This window comes from Crocodylus porosus, unplaced genomic scaffold, assembly GCF_001723895.1.
Source record: "Crocodylus porosus isolate Cpor-Errol unplaced genomic scaffold, CroPor_comp1, whole genome shotgun sequence".
Classification (NCBI taxonomy): Eukaryota; Metazoa; Chordata; order Crocodylia; family Crocodylidae; genus Crocodylus; species Crocodylus porosus.
This window is the reverse complement of record NW_017728914.1, coordinates 486,779-504,423: the sequence shown is the minus strand read 5'-3', so window position 1 is coordinate 504,423 and position 17,645 is coordinate 486,779. Positions and strand designations below refer to the sequence as shown.

The window sequence follows — 17,645 nt, the reverse complement described above, 5'->3', positions numbered from 1 at the left end:
CCTGCCGCTTCCGCCCCTGGAGCCCCCGAAACTCCCCCGGATTCGAAGCTCTGTGCGAGGCCTGCACAGCCTGGCTGCCTGTAGCTGCTGGGCTGCACTGTGCCCTGGTGCAGGCAGCTGGTGTTGTCTGCTCCAGCAGCCGCTCCAGTACAGTTTGGGGTGAGTGTCGTGTCCCGCACCACCCACTTGTCTGCACTCACCCCAGCCCATGCTGGAGCAGCCGACACCAGCTGCCTGCACCAGGGCAGGCACAGACCAGGAGCAGAGGTGAGTGTAGACAAGTGGAGCCCAGGCACTGAGGGACAGGTGGAACACCACTGCAGCCGGGGCTGGGGTGAGTGATGCTCTGTTCCCTCTGCTTTGCTGCCTTGTGTAGCCCCATGAGTGGCACTGCTCCCCCTTCCCTAGTCCCAGCCTTCCTCCCTCACTGCCATGGGAACCTATCCCTAGTTGTTACACTGTGAAGTGGGTTCACTCTATACGCCATTCTCCAGGACCACATGTACTGCATAAATTGAGGGAAACCTGTATGGTATAACCCCCACTTGGTTTTTACCATACTTAGAATGGTAAAATGGTGGATACTGTGGGGACATAGAACCCAATTCTGCAAGGTACTGAACAACTCTTGGAGATGCATATGGATCTTAAGCACCCACAGCATGCATTTAGCACAGGGGCGGGTAATTATTTTGGGCAGAGAGCCGCTTACTGTGTTTTGTCAAGTGGCCTTCAATGGCTTGCCAGGCAGCCCAGGGCAGATAAATAGTATTTTTCTAAATGTATTAATATTAATTATTTAAATTTTTTAGGGGCCCCATGGGCCTGGATAGAATGGCTTGTTAGGCCGCATCTGGACCCCAGGCCACGTTTAGCCCACCCCTGATTTAGCACCTTGCAGGCTGTAGTCAGTGGGAACAGATTTTCATGTGCTCAACACCCAAAGTCAAAGCCAGATTTTAAGTGTTCAGCATCCAACATTCAGCCACCAGACCAAGAGCTCTTGAACATCCTCCAGATGCTGATCCTAAACAGGAGCTGAATGCTTTTGAAATATGGTCATCTCAGCCCCACTTCAGGCTTCTACAGAGATTCCTTCCTTGCTTCTGAGTGTGATTCCAGGTGTTAATAACAATCATCAGGGCTCCCTGAGCCATGCCTCTCAGCTTCTGCCCCATTGTGGCAGCTGAGATCAGCTGATCCTTTTGCTATTGGTAACTGGAAATGAGCTTTCCAAGGGGGGGCCTTCCTGTCTTTGAAACACATTCCCTTTGGCAGATTTGTCAGAGCTTGTGTTCGGGACCCTTCGGGTGCAGTAGAAGGCATATTTATTTGCTTTTTCACTTGATTGCATTTCATTTCTGCCTTTCATCCCTGACTAGAATGGGTTATTATAGACTGTGGCTCTTAGCTCTAGTGCTTCTAGCATTGTCTGATGTGTGTGTGTTTAATATTTTGTATTGCACTGCATGGAGGCAAGCAGTCTGCCCCATGAAACTTAATAAATACAAATTCCTCATTGACAGAGTCACCTCATCCTCCTAAAGGCACTTCTGTTTATCTTACCAATTTAATCCAGGGAGCCAAAGCTCCTCGAGGGCAGGCTGGATGATTAACTTACAAAGGCACCCAGTTCCTATAACATCTCCCTTAGCCAAGTCTCCCCTCACAGAGGAGGAAAGGCCTGCTTGCTGTTTGACTGTATAAATGCAACCTGCAAATGAGTCACCAAATTAATAGCAATGTTGTGGGTCTAACAAACATCCCATGCCCTTTCTCATCTTGATGTATGTGCCCCCCATGGCAGCATCTGCCTTTTGTCTGGCTTAAGCTTTAAACTGCTGACATTTCTATGGAAAATAGAGTAACAGACAATAATTTTTTTTTGTGGGGAATTTTATACCCATTAGAGCAGCTGAGGAGGGCATTTCCCCTCTTTGTCATATGCACCGTGTGCACATGTTTCTCTGTGAGGTACTTCCAGTGGCTTATTTAAAATTTTTTCTAAAAATGTGGTGTGCATGAAAGTGGAATAACAACATTGGCCAGGCAAGGCTTAGTGCCAGCAGGCAGCTGGAGAAACTTCCCCTATGTAGCTTTGCCAAGACATCTCAATCCTAACCTGCAGCACCCCCTGCTATTTCCAAGCCTGGTCTCGCACACAATTCTGCCAATGCACATCATTGGTGACCTGCAACTCCCCTGCTAATCTGGCCCTGACCACCCACACAGCTTTGTCTGTGCACATGCATTCTGCCCTGTATTAACCCTGCCCTGTGTGGGACCACCACTGAGTTTTGTCAATGCCTTTCAGTCCTAAGTTGCAGCAACTCCCTGCTATCTAGCCCTGGGTCTCTTCCAAAAATAGACTCCAGTTGTGCAGTGTGGCTTTTTAGCACAGACAAGCCACAAAGGAATAGGATAAGGGAAAGGCTGCATAACTAGTTTGAACTTTAACTTGACAGGTTAGAGCATTACGCAGGCCCCACCCACAACTGTGCTACACCTGTTCCTCCCCCTAGAATCCACTGTCCACCCTCCACTCCTCCTTTTGGGTTGGGATACTCCTGCACAGCTCTCTCCCATATTTCCTCTTTGCTCACTGAATCTTGAAGCCTCCCATTCCTCACTGCACATCCAGACCTCAGGTGCCCCCATTGTGCCTTGGAGCCTCCCTCCTCCATTGAATCAGTGCCTTTCTTAGCCCCTGGTTTATGCTCTGGAGATCTGCACCCCCTGAGCCAATATCTCCACTATTCCTGCAACACCCCTGAACCTTCCACTGCCCCTAGCCCCTGAGATCCCAAATGCCTAGGGGGAATGGAGATAAGGTAATGACAGGGCTCAGAGGCACTAAAGGGTAGAGCAGGGGTGGGCAAAATGCAGCCTGGGGGCTAGATGCGCCCCGCCAAGCCATTCTATCCAGCCTGCGGGGCCCCTAAAATATTTAGAAAATTAATGTTTATCTGACCCTGGCTGCCTATCAGGTGGCCCTCGATGGCTTGCCAAAACTCAGTAAGCAGCCCTCTGCCCAAAATAATTGCCCACCCCTGTGGTAGAGTCTGGAGGTAGGAATGAAGCCCCAGCAAGCCAGAATGGAGGGAGTGGAAAGGCATCCAACAAAGAACAAAAGAGAGGAGGGTCTGGGAAGAGGGCGAGAACACCTTGGAATGGTGAAAGCAAACTACAGGGGCCAGATATTGGGGGCCAGGGTGTGCCCTGGGGGAAGAAGGTCAAGTCACCAAGGCAATCAGAACAGCAATGGCAGCCCTCGGCAGTGTGAGGAGGAGGGGCAGGCAGGATGGGAATGGGCAGGAGATTTAGCACGAGGGGGAGGCGGCTGGGGGAGCTGTCAGGAAACTGGAAGGCAACTCCCAGGGAAACAGGAGGCGGACGGCCCCGGAGCAGACGCCGGCCTGGGAAGCCGGAGCGCAAAGCAAAAATTCTGTGACCGTGTCAGTGCAGAAAATACGGGAGAGGAACGGGGGGAGGGGAAGCGAGCGAGAGAAGAAAGGGCAGCGAGGACTGAGGGGGAGGCAGCGCAGCGCCGGGCAGGCAGGCGGGGAGATTGCTACTCAGCAGAGTGTGGCGAGGAGGTGCGTGGGGGAGGGGAGCCCCTGCTCGCGCAGGCAGGCGGCGCAGGGAGCGGACCCGGGCGCGGGGCCACGCGTCTGAACGAGGGAGAGCTTGTTCCTGTGCTCTCCGCTTGCAGGGGCTCGCGTCGGGCGGTCCCCGCGTGAATGACGCCGAAGGCAGCGGGGAGCCGAGCAGTTACCCCCGGGCAGGCGAGGGCACGGGTGCGGCTCGGGTTAGCTGTGCGGGTGCGGGGCCGGCGGGATCCCCTGCTCCAGTCCGCCACAGCTCTCCGGCTGCCTCCGGGAGAAAGGTGCGGCGGCGGAGCGTACGCGGGGGGACCCGGGGTTCTGCATGTGTTGCGTGAGGGATGCTGGGTCCCGCCGATCAGCTGCTTAACCGATAAAAAGCTTTCCCGGCTTGACCTACTTGGGTCTCCGCTTGGCAAGGGGGGCAGCTGTTGCTTTGCCTTCCTGGGGCAGATGCGTGGTTTGGGCGGGGGAGGTCCTTCAGTTTGGGAGCTGGGGGCACTGCCGGGAGCTGTGCATCAGTTCTGGGAGGGCATCGTTAAGTCGTAATTAATGAGGCGTGGGGGCCAACTGCGGCTCGTGAGTTAGAGGCCAAAGTGGGGCAGGGACCGTGAGACGGACCGGGGGGGCTTTGTTCACTATGGAGCGGAGGAGCAGTCTGGATCTGTCGTGGTGGCTGCGGCATCGGGACGTGCACCCCCTTCCCCCACCGCGAGCCCCGGGCGACACTCACCCCACCGCGGCTCCACCACCCGCCCACAGCCTCCGCCCTCCCCACCGCAAAGTTCCCAGAGCTCCGCGCGGGCCCGGACCACCGACACCAAGCCCCTTCCCCGCGCCGCCTGGATAGCTGTGAGAACAGTCCCTCGACGCCCCGTTGCTCCGCCTCCAGCCCAAATTTACGCCGCCCAAGCCTGATCCGAGATCCCGGCTTCTGCTCCTCCACGATCCTCCTTCCAACCTACCCCAGCTGCGGCACCTCGGATACCTTTTCTCCTCCTATGCCCAAGACCCGAGAAATTTCCAACCCTCTCCAAGAATCCCACTGTTTTCTGGATGTATTGTATTGCTGCTGCTTGGCGATAAATTAGGGGAAGGGTTATCAGGGGGTCGAGGCTGGGGCTGGGGCTCTGGTAATCTCCTGTCATCAGGCACTTCCAAGCGATTCAACACGCAGTCTGAACAGAAGACAAAGCTCCGGTGCCTAGCTGTATTTTGGAAAATACCCACAGCACAGATAAATCTCCTGTGAATCTGCGCCTCCCCCAATCCCTTAAGTAGATTGTTAACAGATGATCCTCCTTTAATCAAGTCGTAGGGAAGGTCTGGCCACTAAGGGGCTTCTCTTGACTACACAATATCCCCTAATTAACGCCTGGAGAAGTCGCTGGCAGTTCGCATCCTTCTAAAGTATGCACAGGATAAGCGAGGAGTTTTCTGCCCAGTACAAGCCGGTATCATTTAGAAAGGTTTCTGAAGAAAATGTTTAAGCGAGAGCCAGCTAATTCAATAGCTAAATCTTAATTGGGTAGCTGGGGGCGGAAAGAGCGCCTTTCCGATTAAATGAATCCCACTGGGAGTTGCCGTCTCCGAGGTTGGTGTTCGGGGCCGCGCAAGCCGGGCGCTGCCCCAGCCCTTCCAAATGCATTAACACGCGTGGAAGTGACTAGCAGCTGCCAATTTCACAGCTGCTGCTAGCACAGCTGTGTAACAAAGGGCCCGCCTGCGTCCCCCAAACGGCAAACCCTGGGCATGGCAGCCAGCTTTGCTGCTCCCACTTCAGAGCCATGGGGAAGCCGAGACACTCTGGGAAGAAATGATGCAGCCCCCCCAACCGCGTCCCTGCCCCGCAGAACCCGGCCGGTATCGCTCGGGCGGGAGCGGTGACGAAGCCTGCGCACAGGATGTACAGGGAAGGGTTTCGAGGCAGAAAGTTTATCGGAGCTGGAGAGAACCCCTGTCTGTGCAGGACCGTGCGCCGTGGGGACAGGGGAAGGCAAATCCACGGAAGAGCCACTCTCTGTCCCTCCCCCCCGCGGTCTGGTCGGGCAGTAAGGAGTAGAGACACCTTGGGCATCGCGTGGGCTGGAAGTTGGGACAGGGTGTGTGTACGCGCGTGGGGGGGGGGGGCGGTCTCCATGTCCCCAGCCCTGATGGAATCAGCCTTTATCCGGCTGTCTGGGCTGTAATCCCCTTCTCTGGTAATTAAAAACCGCAGCATTACACGGAAAACGGTGTCCAATAAAATGTAATCAGTTCTGGAGGAGCTTAACCATCTGTTAAAGGTTAAATCCATGCGCGGAGCCTGATGTCAGGATATTCATACGGAGGATTTGGCTCCCGGTGTGTTGGGGACTCTTTAATCTGTCCTGTTGATGGAGCGAACAGCTGTGGGCAAATCTTGCGCCCCGAGTTCATCCGCTTTGGGGCACGGACCGTGTCGTGGAGTAACTAACGGCTGCCCGGCCAGAGGGCAACGCCGGGCACGCTGCTCCGCGCCGAGCCCCCGCGGCGCTGGGACGCACCTGACCTTTTACCGTATGGAAATGATTGCATCCTCCCGGGCACTGGAATTAGCACATCGCTCGCTCTTCCTTCCTGCCTTCCTCTCTGGCTCCCCCTCCCTCTCGCTGCTCTCCCCCCGCCCTCAGGCAGGCAAGGGTTAACCATTCCGGCAATCATCACGGCTCCGGCTCTCCACTCCTCTGTCCACCAATGCGGTGCTGAATGCGGGGAGGGTCCTCCCTCCGCGGCTCGCTCCGAGCCCCAAAGTATTGGCAAGTCGAAGTCTTAAACAAACACAAGTAGGGCAGCGGCAGCGGCAGCGGCAGCCTCGGCCGCGCTCCCGGAGCCGGGCTCCCACCCGCGCCCCGGGGGAGCCCCGCGCCCGTAGGCGCTGCCGGAGCCGGGGCTCGGCGCCATGGGCACCGGTGTCTGGGGCAGGGGCAGGGGCTGGCTCTGCAGCCGGCAGTTGCTGTTGCTCCTGCTGAGCTGCCGCTTGGCCCCAGCCCCGGCCCCCGCGGCCGCCCAGCTGTGCTACTCGGTCCCCGAGGAACTGGAGCACGGCGCCTTCGTGGCCAACCTCGCCGAGGACCTGGGGCTAGACGTGGCCGAGCTGTCGGCGCGGCGGTTCCGCATCGTGTCCCGGGCTGGCGCGAGGCAGCACCTGGAGGTGAACCTGGAGAACGGGATCCTCTTCGTCAACGAGAAGATCGACCGCGAGGAGGTGTGCGAGGCCGGCGGGGCCTGCCTCCTGCACCTGCAGCTGGTGATCGAGGGCCCGCTGGAGCTGTACCGCGTCGAGGTGGAGGTGCTGGACATCAACGACAACGCGCCCGCCTTCCCCTGGCAGGAGTACGTGGTGGAGGTGACCGAGTCGGCGCTGCCTGGCGCCCGCTTCCCGCTGGAGAGCGCGCAGGACCCCGACGTGGGCACCAACTCCCTGCGCACCTACCAGCTCAGCCCCAACAGCTTCTTCTCGCTCGAGGTGCAGTCGCGCAGCGACGGCAGCAAGTTCGCGGAGCTGGTGCTGGAGAGAGCCCTGGATCGCGAGCAGCAGCGCTCGCACCGGGTGCTGCTCACGGCCCTGGACGGCGGCGTCCCGGAGCGCACGGGCACGGCGCGGGTGGTGGTCACGGTGCTGGACGCCAACGACAACGTGCCCGCCTTCGACCAGGCGTCGTACGGCGTGAGCCTGCCCGAGAGCGCGCCTGCGGGCACGCTGGTCATCCAGCTCAACGCCACGGACCGGGACGAGGGCACGAACGGCGAGATCGAGTACTCGTTCAGCGGCCACGCGCCGCCGCGCGTGCGGGAGCTGTTCAGCGTGGAGCCGCGCAGCGGGCGGGTGCGCCTCAAGGCGCCGCTGGACTACGAGCGCGCCATCCTGCACGAGCTGTACGTGCAGGCCAAGGACCGCGGCCCGGCGGCCGTGGCCGTGCACTGCCGCGTGCTCGTGCGCCTCCTGGACGTCAACGACAACGCGCCCGAGGTGAGCCTCACGTCGGTGTCGGCGCCCGTGCTGGAGGACGCGCCGCCGGGCACCGTGATCGCCGTCATCAGCGTCCTGGACCGCGACTCGGGCGCCAACGGGCTGGTGAGCTGCGAGCTGTCCCCCGACGTGCCCTTCCATCTCCAGGCCTCCTTCCGCAACTACTACGCGCTGGTGACGGCGGAGCCGCTGGACCGCGAGGCCGTGGCCGAGTACAACATCAGCATCACGGCGCGGGACGGCGGCTCGCCCGCGCTGCTCACCAGGAAGACGCTGACGGTCCAGGTGTCCGACGTCAACGACAACGCGCCGCGCTTCCTGCAGCCCTCCTACAGCGTCTACGTGCTGGAGAACAACGCGCCGGGCGCCTCCATCTGCTCCGTCAGCGCCCGCGACCCCGACTGCCAGCACAACGCCTACCTGTCCTACTCCCTGGCCGAGGGCCGCATCCAGGGTATGCCCGTGGCCACCTACGTGTCCATCAACTCGGACAGCGGGCACATGTACGCGCTGCGCTCGCTCGACTACGAGCAGATCCGCAGCTTCCAGGTGCAGGTGCGGGCGCAGGACGCCGGCTTCCCGCCGCTCAGCGCCAACGTCACCGTCACCGTCTTCGTGCTGGATCAGAACGACAACGCGCCGGTCATCGTCTCGCCCCTGCCCCGCAACGGCTCCGTGGCCACCGAGCTGGTGCCGCGCGCGGCCGAGCCGGGCTACCTGGTGGCCCGGGTGTCGGCGGTGGACGCGGACGCGGGGCAGAACTCGCGCCTGTCCTACCAGCTGCTCCAGGCCACGGACCCGGGGCTCTTCAGCGTGGCGCTGTACACTGGGGAGCTCCGCACCGCCCGTGCCTTCCTGGACCGGGACGCCCCCCGCCAGCGCCTGCTCGTCCTGGTGCGGGACAACGGGCAGCCGCCGCTCTCGGCCTCCGTGTCGCTGCTGCTGTCAGTGGTGGAGCGGGTGCCCGAGACCCTGGGCGACCTCCGCGAGCTGAGCCTCGGCCCCGAGGCCGCGACCCCCGCGCTCACCCTCTACCTCATCGTGTCCCTGGGCTCCGTGTCCTGCACCTTCCTGGTGGCCACCCTCGTGCTCGCGGCCGTCAAGTGCCGCAAGGGCCGCCGATCCCTGCGGGGCTCCGGCTGCGCGCCGCCCTCCTGCAGCTGCTGCTGCCTGCGCCGCGCCCCGTCCGACGCTGCCCCGCGGGCCTCCGCCGGCTGCAAGGCGCCGGGCAGCTGCCGGGACGACGGGGGCAGCGGCCCGCCCGGCTACTGCTACAAGGTCTGCCTCAGCCCCGAGTCCGCCAAGAGCGACTTCATGTTCCTCAAGCCCTGCAGCCCACGGCCCGCCCGCAACAACGAGCCGGGCCCCGAGCGCCTCCCGGCGCGGAAGCAGCGGGCGGCCAAGAACGCGCTTAATGCCGCCAGCCAGGTAACGCCGGCCCGCGGTGCGGGGCAGGCCCGACCCCCGCTCCCAGCAAAGAGATGCTCAGGCTCTCGCAGCAGCCGAGAGGCGGGAGCGCACGAGGCGCGCCCGGCTCCCACCAAGCCTGAAAGAGGGGAAAAGGCGCGGCCAAGGAGGCCAGGATCTCCCTGGTCCAGGAGGTGCCGCAGAGCCGGCCGCGGAGGCGCAGCAGAGCGCAGGGCGGCCTCCCCTCGGAGCTCTCTGGCCTCCGGCTCTCACCCCCGCGCCGTACAGGCAGCGCCAGTTGCTTCGACGCTCCGGTGACCCGCGGGGCTTTTCGTCTCCTTCGTCCAGCTCATGCATCCAGCTAAGGCCGATTAAAAGGCAGCCGCTGCCCTGTGCTAGAGGAAGGCTCGGCTCAGAGCTTTCCCCGGCCGGATGAGGGTTGTCTCTGATTCTTACATATAAATCGCCATCGTGGCTGGGAGGGGAGGGAGCAGGAGAGGGTTTGAGTCCTCTGAGCGATGGCGGGCAGAGAAGCGGCTCATGTGTCCTGCCGCGGTATCTGGCTTAGCGCTCCTCCCCGCCAAAGCCTGACGTCTTGTTTGGTTCTTTCAGAGGCTCCTCTTTGTCTTTCTAACCGAGATGGTTGCTGCTGTTGTTGCCATTATCCCATTTCCTAAGGACACTACTTTCCTTCTGGCATCTATTAAAATGAATGCTGAGCTATTGTCAGGGAAGGGGAAAAGCACTTTGTAGAAGACAAATGCCCGACATTCCCGTGAACCGATCACTAGATGGTGCAAAAGTCGAGGCCGCCGCGCTCGGGGAGAAAAACGCGATTTCCAGAGATTCTGATGTCAACATTTGTTAGGTATTTAAATGAGGGACGTCTAATTTGGTAGATGAAATACTCTCCCCCCAGTAACGCGATTAAGGGCGCGGCGGGCCGGCGGAGTTTAATCCACTTACAGATATTTTCCTTTTAACAAAATATCCTTTCAACGTCAGCACAAGACATTCCGGAGACAGGTTTTCTCTTTACATTTTTCTTTGGATCATTGGACATGGTTGTCTAATATGTTAATGCGATTTTTCCTCCAGTCAGTTCTAAACTCCCCCTAGTGACACGGTGTACACTGCTGATTTCCACACCTCTCCGCCTTGGCCGACATGAATGAGACACCAGGCGAAGTCCCTGCGTTGGGAAGGACATTTTAAAAAGGGGACATTTAAAAGAAATCTCAAGGACTGGAGCCAGATGTGCAGATAGGGACTTGGTTGGAAATTAAACCGAGGGTGGGGCGGACTCACGAGAAAGCGGGGGCTGTGGGAAGATACGAGGCTGGTCAGGCTTAGATTTCCGTTTGTGCCTGCCTCAGTATCACTGTCTGTGAAATGGGGCCAGGCCCCATGTGAGCGGCACTGGGCGGCTGGGCGCACGGATCCTTGGAGCGTGGGGCACTGCCTGCGTGCTCTGCGGAGGGCCAAGCTCTGGTTGTGGCAGTGAAGCGCTTTGTGAGGGTTGCCAGGTGTCGGCAGAGCCCCTCGTGGTGCAACGGGCCTCCTGCTGCCGGAATAACTGGCCTGCTGCCCGTCCCCCTCGCCCGCTACTACAGCGCGCTTCCCCGCCTGCCGCGAGAGGGGGATCGGGCCCATTTTGTAACCAGCTGGGGAGGGGATCGGCCGGAGATAGACCCTGAGTCAACAGATCTCCTTGTTCTCCTGCCTCCCGTCGCCCCGCCCGCGGCCACCTGGCAGACCTGCCCTCGCAAAGGTCGCCAGCTCTAAGTTTTTACCCCTGGAAACTGGCGAGGGGCAGCAGTGCCCTGCCCGGCTCCGGAAGCTGGCTCTGAGCCCCGTGGGCGCCCAGGCGGGCCGGCTCAGGGCCAGCAGAGAGGAGGTAACGGGCTGTTTCAGGGAAGCCGCCGCCAATAGAACTTCCATTTCACAATCCAGCGACTGGCACCGAGATTAAAAAGTCAGCCGGCCAAGGCCGAGGGGGAGCGTAACTGGGAAAGAAGAATGAATGCCCCCGCGAAGGGCGGTGTCTCTGTCTGCCCCCTTCGCCCCTTGTGGCTTGAAGGAGGCGGATTAGAAACACAGGTGGATTTACTAAAACCAGCATCTTATTCACAGGGAGACACTGCCGTGGGCTCCGGCATGAGGAGATGGGTTTCAATGGCTTCCTGGGAGCAGCCGGCTTGTTGCTTCTCCGTTGGCACCGGGACAGAAGGCTGGTTCTTTGTCAGTGCTGCAGCCGCAGAAATCCTGCCAGCCGGCGGCGTCCCCGCTTTGCGGGGAGCACAGCAATTACATCCTGTAATCGGAAGCAGCGGCTCCAGCTGCGGGCTGACTGCCAGCTCCAGCTTCAGTGGGAGAGGGAACTACCCTTCCCCGGGGAGAAGGGTCAGTTCCGGGCACCAGGGGGCAGCACTGTCCTGCCTGTGCCCGCGCGGGCTGCGCGTGTGATTTTGTGCTAGAGGCTGGGCCCCCGGATTGCTCACGGGTTCGCTGAAGTCCAGCACCCGGAGCCCGGACGTCCCGCGAACTTCTGCTCCAGCGATCATTTCCCACTGCTTGCCACAGCGTGCGCCTATATCCATCTCTTCTGGTCTGTTATGTGGGACCTGAGTCCTCAGCGACTTCTCAGCCCCACAGAAAAGCAGACACGAGTTCATCCGCTCGCTCCGAGTCAGTTTAGCCCATCCCTCACACCAAATGGATCTAACCTCATTTGTTCAAGTCCCTTCAGCTAAGCACTCAGCCCTCTTTAAGAAACACTGATGTAAAGCTGAAGTGAATATCTGAGCCGAAGGTGGCTTCCCCTCGAGAGGGGATGTGCTCACCCAACCCACGCGCGACGAGGGTGGGAATTTCACTGCCTAATGCTCATGTCGTTCCTGTGTTTTACAGATCAAACAACCCAATACAGACTGGCTGCCTCCAAAAACCCAACTTGCAGCCCTGAAAAGGTACCGAGGGGACAGGATGTAAAATGGGAAGGGGGCGGGGAGGGGGCTGTTTCTGGTCGGACCTCCAGGGGCCTGGCCAGGCTCCGCAGGTGATTCGCTGCTCTGTGTAGTTCGCAGAGTTTGGAAGACGTAGGAGGGATCCGGAGGGGAGTCCAGAAGGAGCCCGACAGACTGCGCACACTGGTCAGCCCAGTCTTTGGTGAGTATTGAGGACCCCAGATCATCGCGATCCTGGCATAAAACCTCGCGGCTCCCGGCTCGCTGGGGCCTGGATCGGGCTAGGGGGATGGCAGGAGCCTTGCATGCTTCATCGGCTTGGTAAATGCTTAATCCCGCATGACAATCTGAGAGGATCCAAGCCTCAGCACCTCCATGGGCAGCGGGGACAGCGGTGTTAATGCTCGGGCCCGTGGAGACTCCTCTTGCTAGGGAGAGGGGCCTTCAAACACCAAGGGCCATGTAGGCACTGGGCGCCGCGGCTCGGTCGCTCCGGGGCCGGGGCGCCTCACATAACTTTGCTTTCTCTAGATTTCCAGAAGGCCTCGGGGGCCGCCACCAGCGTCTGGGCCCCCAGATACGGCCCGCTTTACCCGCCCCTGGACTATCAGCACAACGTTTACATCCCAGGGACCCCGACTATGGTGGGCAACAAGGAGGGGCCCCTTTTTTTGGACCAGGAGGACAAGAGCAGCTTCTCCACTTTTGGGAAGAGAAAGAAAATGAGCACGTATTGCGACATACACGACAACGTGATGATCAACAATGACCTCAAGTGATGGATGTGACCGGGCCGCGGGCCGGGGCCAGCTCTGTCCATGGTGCTGGCGAGCCTGCCACAGGCTCTCTCGCTTTTTAAAGCCTGCAGCACTACTACGAAGCAAGGCGCGGCTTGCCCTGCGGTGCAAACTGCACAGTGATGCTAAGACATTGCCCGCAGCCAAGGCGCCTGCTATTGTAACTCGCCAAATGCAGTCTCTGGACCGCAACTAGGCAGAGAAGGCGGGCAGGGATTTGTAGGGCCTGGACTGCGAAAAGGCTGAAAACGACCGCCCCCCCGCTCCCCCTCCGGGGAGGGGCTATTAGGCTTCTCTCCCTCTCTTTCTGGAGGGCGGTAGCTGGTCTGTGTATTAGTGGGTTCGTGGCAGTTTAGTGTGTCAGATGAAATGGACGATTTGCCTTGTGTCATACAGAACACCTCAGCAGGGGGACTTTTGGGGCTGCAAGTGGAGCAGCCTCCCCGGCATATCTTGCACACTTCGAGAAGCCTTTAGCAAGCTCCATTTTGTGAACGCGCTATTTCCTTTGCTCATTAGGCTCTGTGAATGTATCCAGCGCCCGTGTATATTTCTGACTGTTCAGCGCACTGAAATAGCTGCGACACGCAATGCTAATTAACATCAAGAGGACAGCGAGATTCCCGGAGTAGAGGAAAGGGAGCCCAGAGCCCAGTGGCCAGCGCCCTTTTTGGGGGCGGGGGAGGGGGAGAATCCCGAATAAACCTTCTTGGACCTGCCTCTCCACGATCTTTCTGGGGTTGAACGAAGCGCAGGGCGCTCCGACTTCAGCCCACTGCTTCTGGCTTCATCGGCGAAAGCGAGGAGATGCCGAATATTGCAAGGTGCGGGGTTTACGTTCACGCTCAGAGGAGCAGGGGCACGCGCCTTGGGTGTGGCAGGCTTTTATTTTTAAAAAATAAAATATATCTGAACGTGTCCCAGGTCTGACACAAGTTCTTAAAGAGAGAGCCCCAGGGCTAGTGCAGACTCCCTCCCCGCACATAACAGCAGCACCCCTTGGCGTCTGGCTTCCTTCCCTGAGCTTTGGGACTGTGCTCTTGATGGGTATGGAGACTGGGTAGCCAAGGGAGAGATTAGCAAATCGGGTCAGGGTGCACAGCCTGAGGCTACGGACTCTCTACTGATCAGACTCCCTCAGGGGTCCCAGGGGAGAGTGTGGCCAAGAGAGGCCCTGGTGATGAGGGTCCGAATTACGGCGGAGCCCGTGGGGGGCTGAGCCCCCCACAAGAGGACAGTCCCCTGTAAGATTTGAAAATCATAACTGGGGGGGGGGTCCTCCGATTTTATTAGGGTATGTGTTGGGAAGCTCTCTTTTTCTTCAGACCCGCCCAAGAGTCAAAGTGTAATTTGAACCCTGCTGGTAACTTAACTGAATTGAATTGCCAGGGTAGCAGTGACCCTCTCTGGGGTGGTCGGCATGGTCCAGGCCCAGGACTCCTGCATGGCTGGCACTGGCCTTCTACAAAGCATGTGCTCGTGGGGACAAGTTCTGCTCCTCTTTCCACCAGTAGGAGACTCACTGGGGATGGTTTGGATAGTTCTCAGTGGGGTTTCTTTCCCTTCAGTCTACTCTTGGTGGTTTTTCTCCTGTGGGAAGTGTTATATGGGCCTCAAAGAAAAACAAGCCTTGGTAGGGCCCAACTGGCTCTTGTGATTCATAGTCAGCATTGGCAGAACTCGCCTCTACATGGGGGTGATTAGCACATGCCCACAGTCCATCCCTGTCCTAGATGTGCTGACAGGTCAAACAGAAGTCTTTTTAGCCAACCAACATAACTTAAGGTGTTTAACATGTGATCAGAGGGTGTGTCTACATGTGCATTAATGCACTTTTCCTAATGTGCATTAAAATTAGTACCTCTAAGGTAAGGTACTAATAAATAAACTAAATAAATGCCCATTAGGATGCCTTAATGTGCAGTACTGAAAGTGCACATTTTAAAAGTGATGCTTAATGCTCAGTACCCTACATTATTGTTCATTAGTATATTTGCACAGTTTTTTATGTGATGTTTTAATGCTCAGTAAAAAAGGCTACTGCACATTACAGTGTATGTATAGACATGCCTAGACATAATTTAAGTCTTCAGATCTGCTACAACCACTTCCTACCACCTTTTTAGTTGTATTTGGGTTAATTTCCTCTGAGAAACTCAGCCAAAGAAGCAAAACCCACCTGGAAACCTTTTTAAAGATGGCTTTGAACTTTTTTTTTTGTCAGTCACCACTGAGCTAGGCACTTGGCAGCACTAGTCATAAACTCCATGGGGAGGGAGTGAAATGGGTGAGGAAGGAGGGAGAATATAGCTTAAATGAAACTGTGGCTGTAGCCTGGTCCAGTTTGCAATTGACCCCTAGAAACTGAAAAGTCTTTGACCGATACTCCTCTGTGTTGAAAGATTTGAGCTAATAGGCCTGTTTAAAATCATAACAAGGAACAATCTTTCTGGTGAGCTAATGTTGGTCTGTTTGCATGGAAACCATGTTGAAAAATCTGCAGAAGGAAAATTGATACCATCTTGAATTATCCGTCATTTCTGAACAATACATGCAGTGCATGAAAATTCTTTTTAAGCAAATAAAAAGACAGTTTCCGATTTATATCAATACATAGTATTTTAATAGCTCAGATAGATACATGGGTTTCTTTATGGGAAGTAAGTAGTAACCACACTAGATAGGATTGCTTGGGATGGTTTGCATCTTATTCATCAGTTATAATAATATTGTAGCCTCAGAGTAAGGACTTGGTCCAAGCTTTATACAGACCTGCTAGAGAGCTGGGATTTGTTGCAATTACCATATTGCATGTTAGCAATATTAAAATACTTCATCTTGTAGTTTACAGGAAAGAGCTTATTTCTTGCTTTCCTTTTGAAATCCCTGCTGTGTGATGTTATTGCAGCATAGTGGCTAGTGCATTTCATACCTGGCTGGTTTCTGTATAGCTATGACTGAAATAATCTCTCTACATGGTTGGCCAGACCTGGGGCCCTGTGAGCCCCCTTTGTGGTAAAATGGGGCTATAACGCTTGTTTAACCAGCTTCCTGAAGATTTGATCAGCACGGGGGAACATGTAGTGGTTTAGCTGCTCTCCATCACTCCTTTCGATCCTGGCCTTGAATACCCTGGGGGAGAGGAAGCATGGCTGGAGAGGCTTCCCATCCTGCAGACTCCTAGCTGGTAGAGAAATCCCTTGAGGCTCCTCTATATTGCAGTGGAGGCCACACTATCCCTCTTTTCATCTTAGGTTTAAGGTGCTGCAAAAGCTGCACAAACCTATCAGAGTAAATCATTTAAGGGTGCTTTTGAGTGCAAGCTGCACTCTAGGTATAATGGTTCATTATTTTCCTTCACTTTGTTTCTATTGTTCAGTCATGCTTTTTCTTAGATATTACTCCCCCAGCAGTAGACATGGGCCAAACCCAGGAATCAAAGTATCTGGGAATAAATGTGCTACTCATTGGGCACATCTACATGAAACACTAGAAGTGCAGTAGACTAATTCTACTGTGCATTAGTGTATCATTGTGAATTCAGTGGTAATATGCTAATACGCAGTAGAATTAGTCTATTGCATTTTAGCATCACATAAAAGACAAGTGCTGGTGCTACAGCACAGTCATGCCAGTTATGGACATCAAGTGAGTACCTGTTATTACAGGTGCTAAATGTAATGTGCCATAATTATGGAACATTAATGCACATGTAGACCCACTGTCTATTAAAATCTAAGGGCCCAAAATGTTCTTTCCTCCTTTCTTTTTCCCCATTCTTTCTTTTTTGATTGAAGTTCCTATGCTAGCTGTGGAATACCTACTGTGAGGCAGTGTCATTGCAATGTGACCTAACACAGAGCTCTGAGAAGTCAGATTACCCAAGCTCCATTCTTCTTGCCCCCGCATACTCCTTCTTTATGTGACACTGCAATGTGCAGGGGGTTGGATTAGGTGACTTCTGAAGTCCCTTTCAACCCTATGATTCTATGACCCCCAGCTGAGATAACCATAACTATTAGACTTTAGAGCCAGGTTAGGCTGATATCATTTGGGGCAGCAGTTATTTCTCATGAGGCTACCAACTGGGAGGCAATGGGTGTGTGCACACATGCATTTGATCTGGAACTAGTTTACTTGTGAGTAAACTACTCATGAGTAAATGCTTCCTGGAAGGCATCTATACATGCAGAGACATGGGAGCAGATCTGTTCTTTCTGCAGCGCTGCAATGGGCCCATGCCATCACCAGGTCTCTAGCCACAGCTGCCAGCAGCTGTCAGCCATCTTGAGAAGCCAACCCCGCTCCCTGCTCTCTGGTCAGCCACTTCCCTGGCCAGAAGCAGCATGCACAGCACAAGGGCAGCATATGGCAACTGTTTCATTGCCATCTCTGTCTTCCCATGCCATGGCTGCTCCAGGCTTTGCCCGTAGCTGTGATGCCCAGTGCCCCAGGCTCCTGCTGTCCACTGTGCTGGTCCTGCTGGCTCACTGTACCAACTGGCAGCTGGCCGTGGCTGTCTGGGCCCTACTCGCTTCCCCATGTTAAGCAACAGCCTGCCTGGCCACACCTTGCTGTCCCATGGCCATTGCCACCATTCAGCTGCCACCTGGACTCCATCCTACCAGCTGGATCCTGGCAGGGACACTGACAATGTGCTGCTGGATGTCACCACTGGAGTCACCCTTGCCATTCTGAGCCTCCAGCCCTGCTAGCTCTGGACCCACTGGGTCATCTAGAACTGGTGGTTGCATGTCATCCAGCAGATCTGAGATGACGAGCAGTGTCTACAGGCATTTAGGATGACCTGCACTGCCTTCCTGGACCTCCTGGAGCAGCTCTGCCTGCACCTGGAGTAGCAGGACACCAGGATATAGCAGCC

The 17,645-nt window shown here is 56.6% G+C and overlaps 1 protein-coding gene across 1 annotated transcript; it reads left to right on the top strand.

The window, feature by feature from the left end:
• Positions 1–6,522: 6,522 nt before the first annotated feature.
• Positions 6,523–13,894, top strand: LOC109309891 (protocadherin-10-like). Its single transcript, XM_019534768.1, has 4 exons — positions 6,523–9,021; positions 11,911–11,969; positions 12,080–12,168; positions 12,498–13,894. Exons 1-4 carry the CDS (start codon positions 6,523–6,525, stop codon positions 12,743–12,745), a joined length of 2,895 nt encoding a protein of 964 aa, XP_019390313.1. The 3' UTR covers positions 12,746–13,894.
• The last annotated feature ends 3,751 nt before the right edge of the window (positions 13,895–17,645 follow it).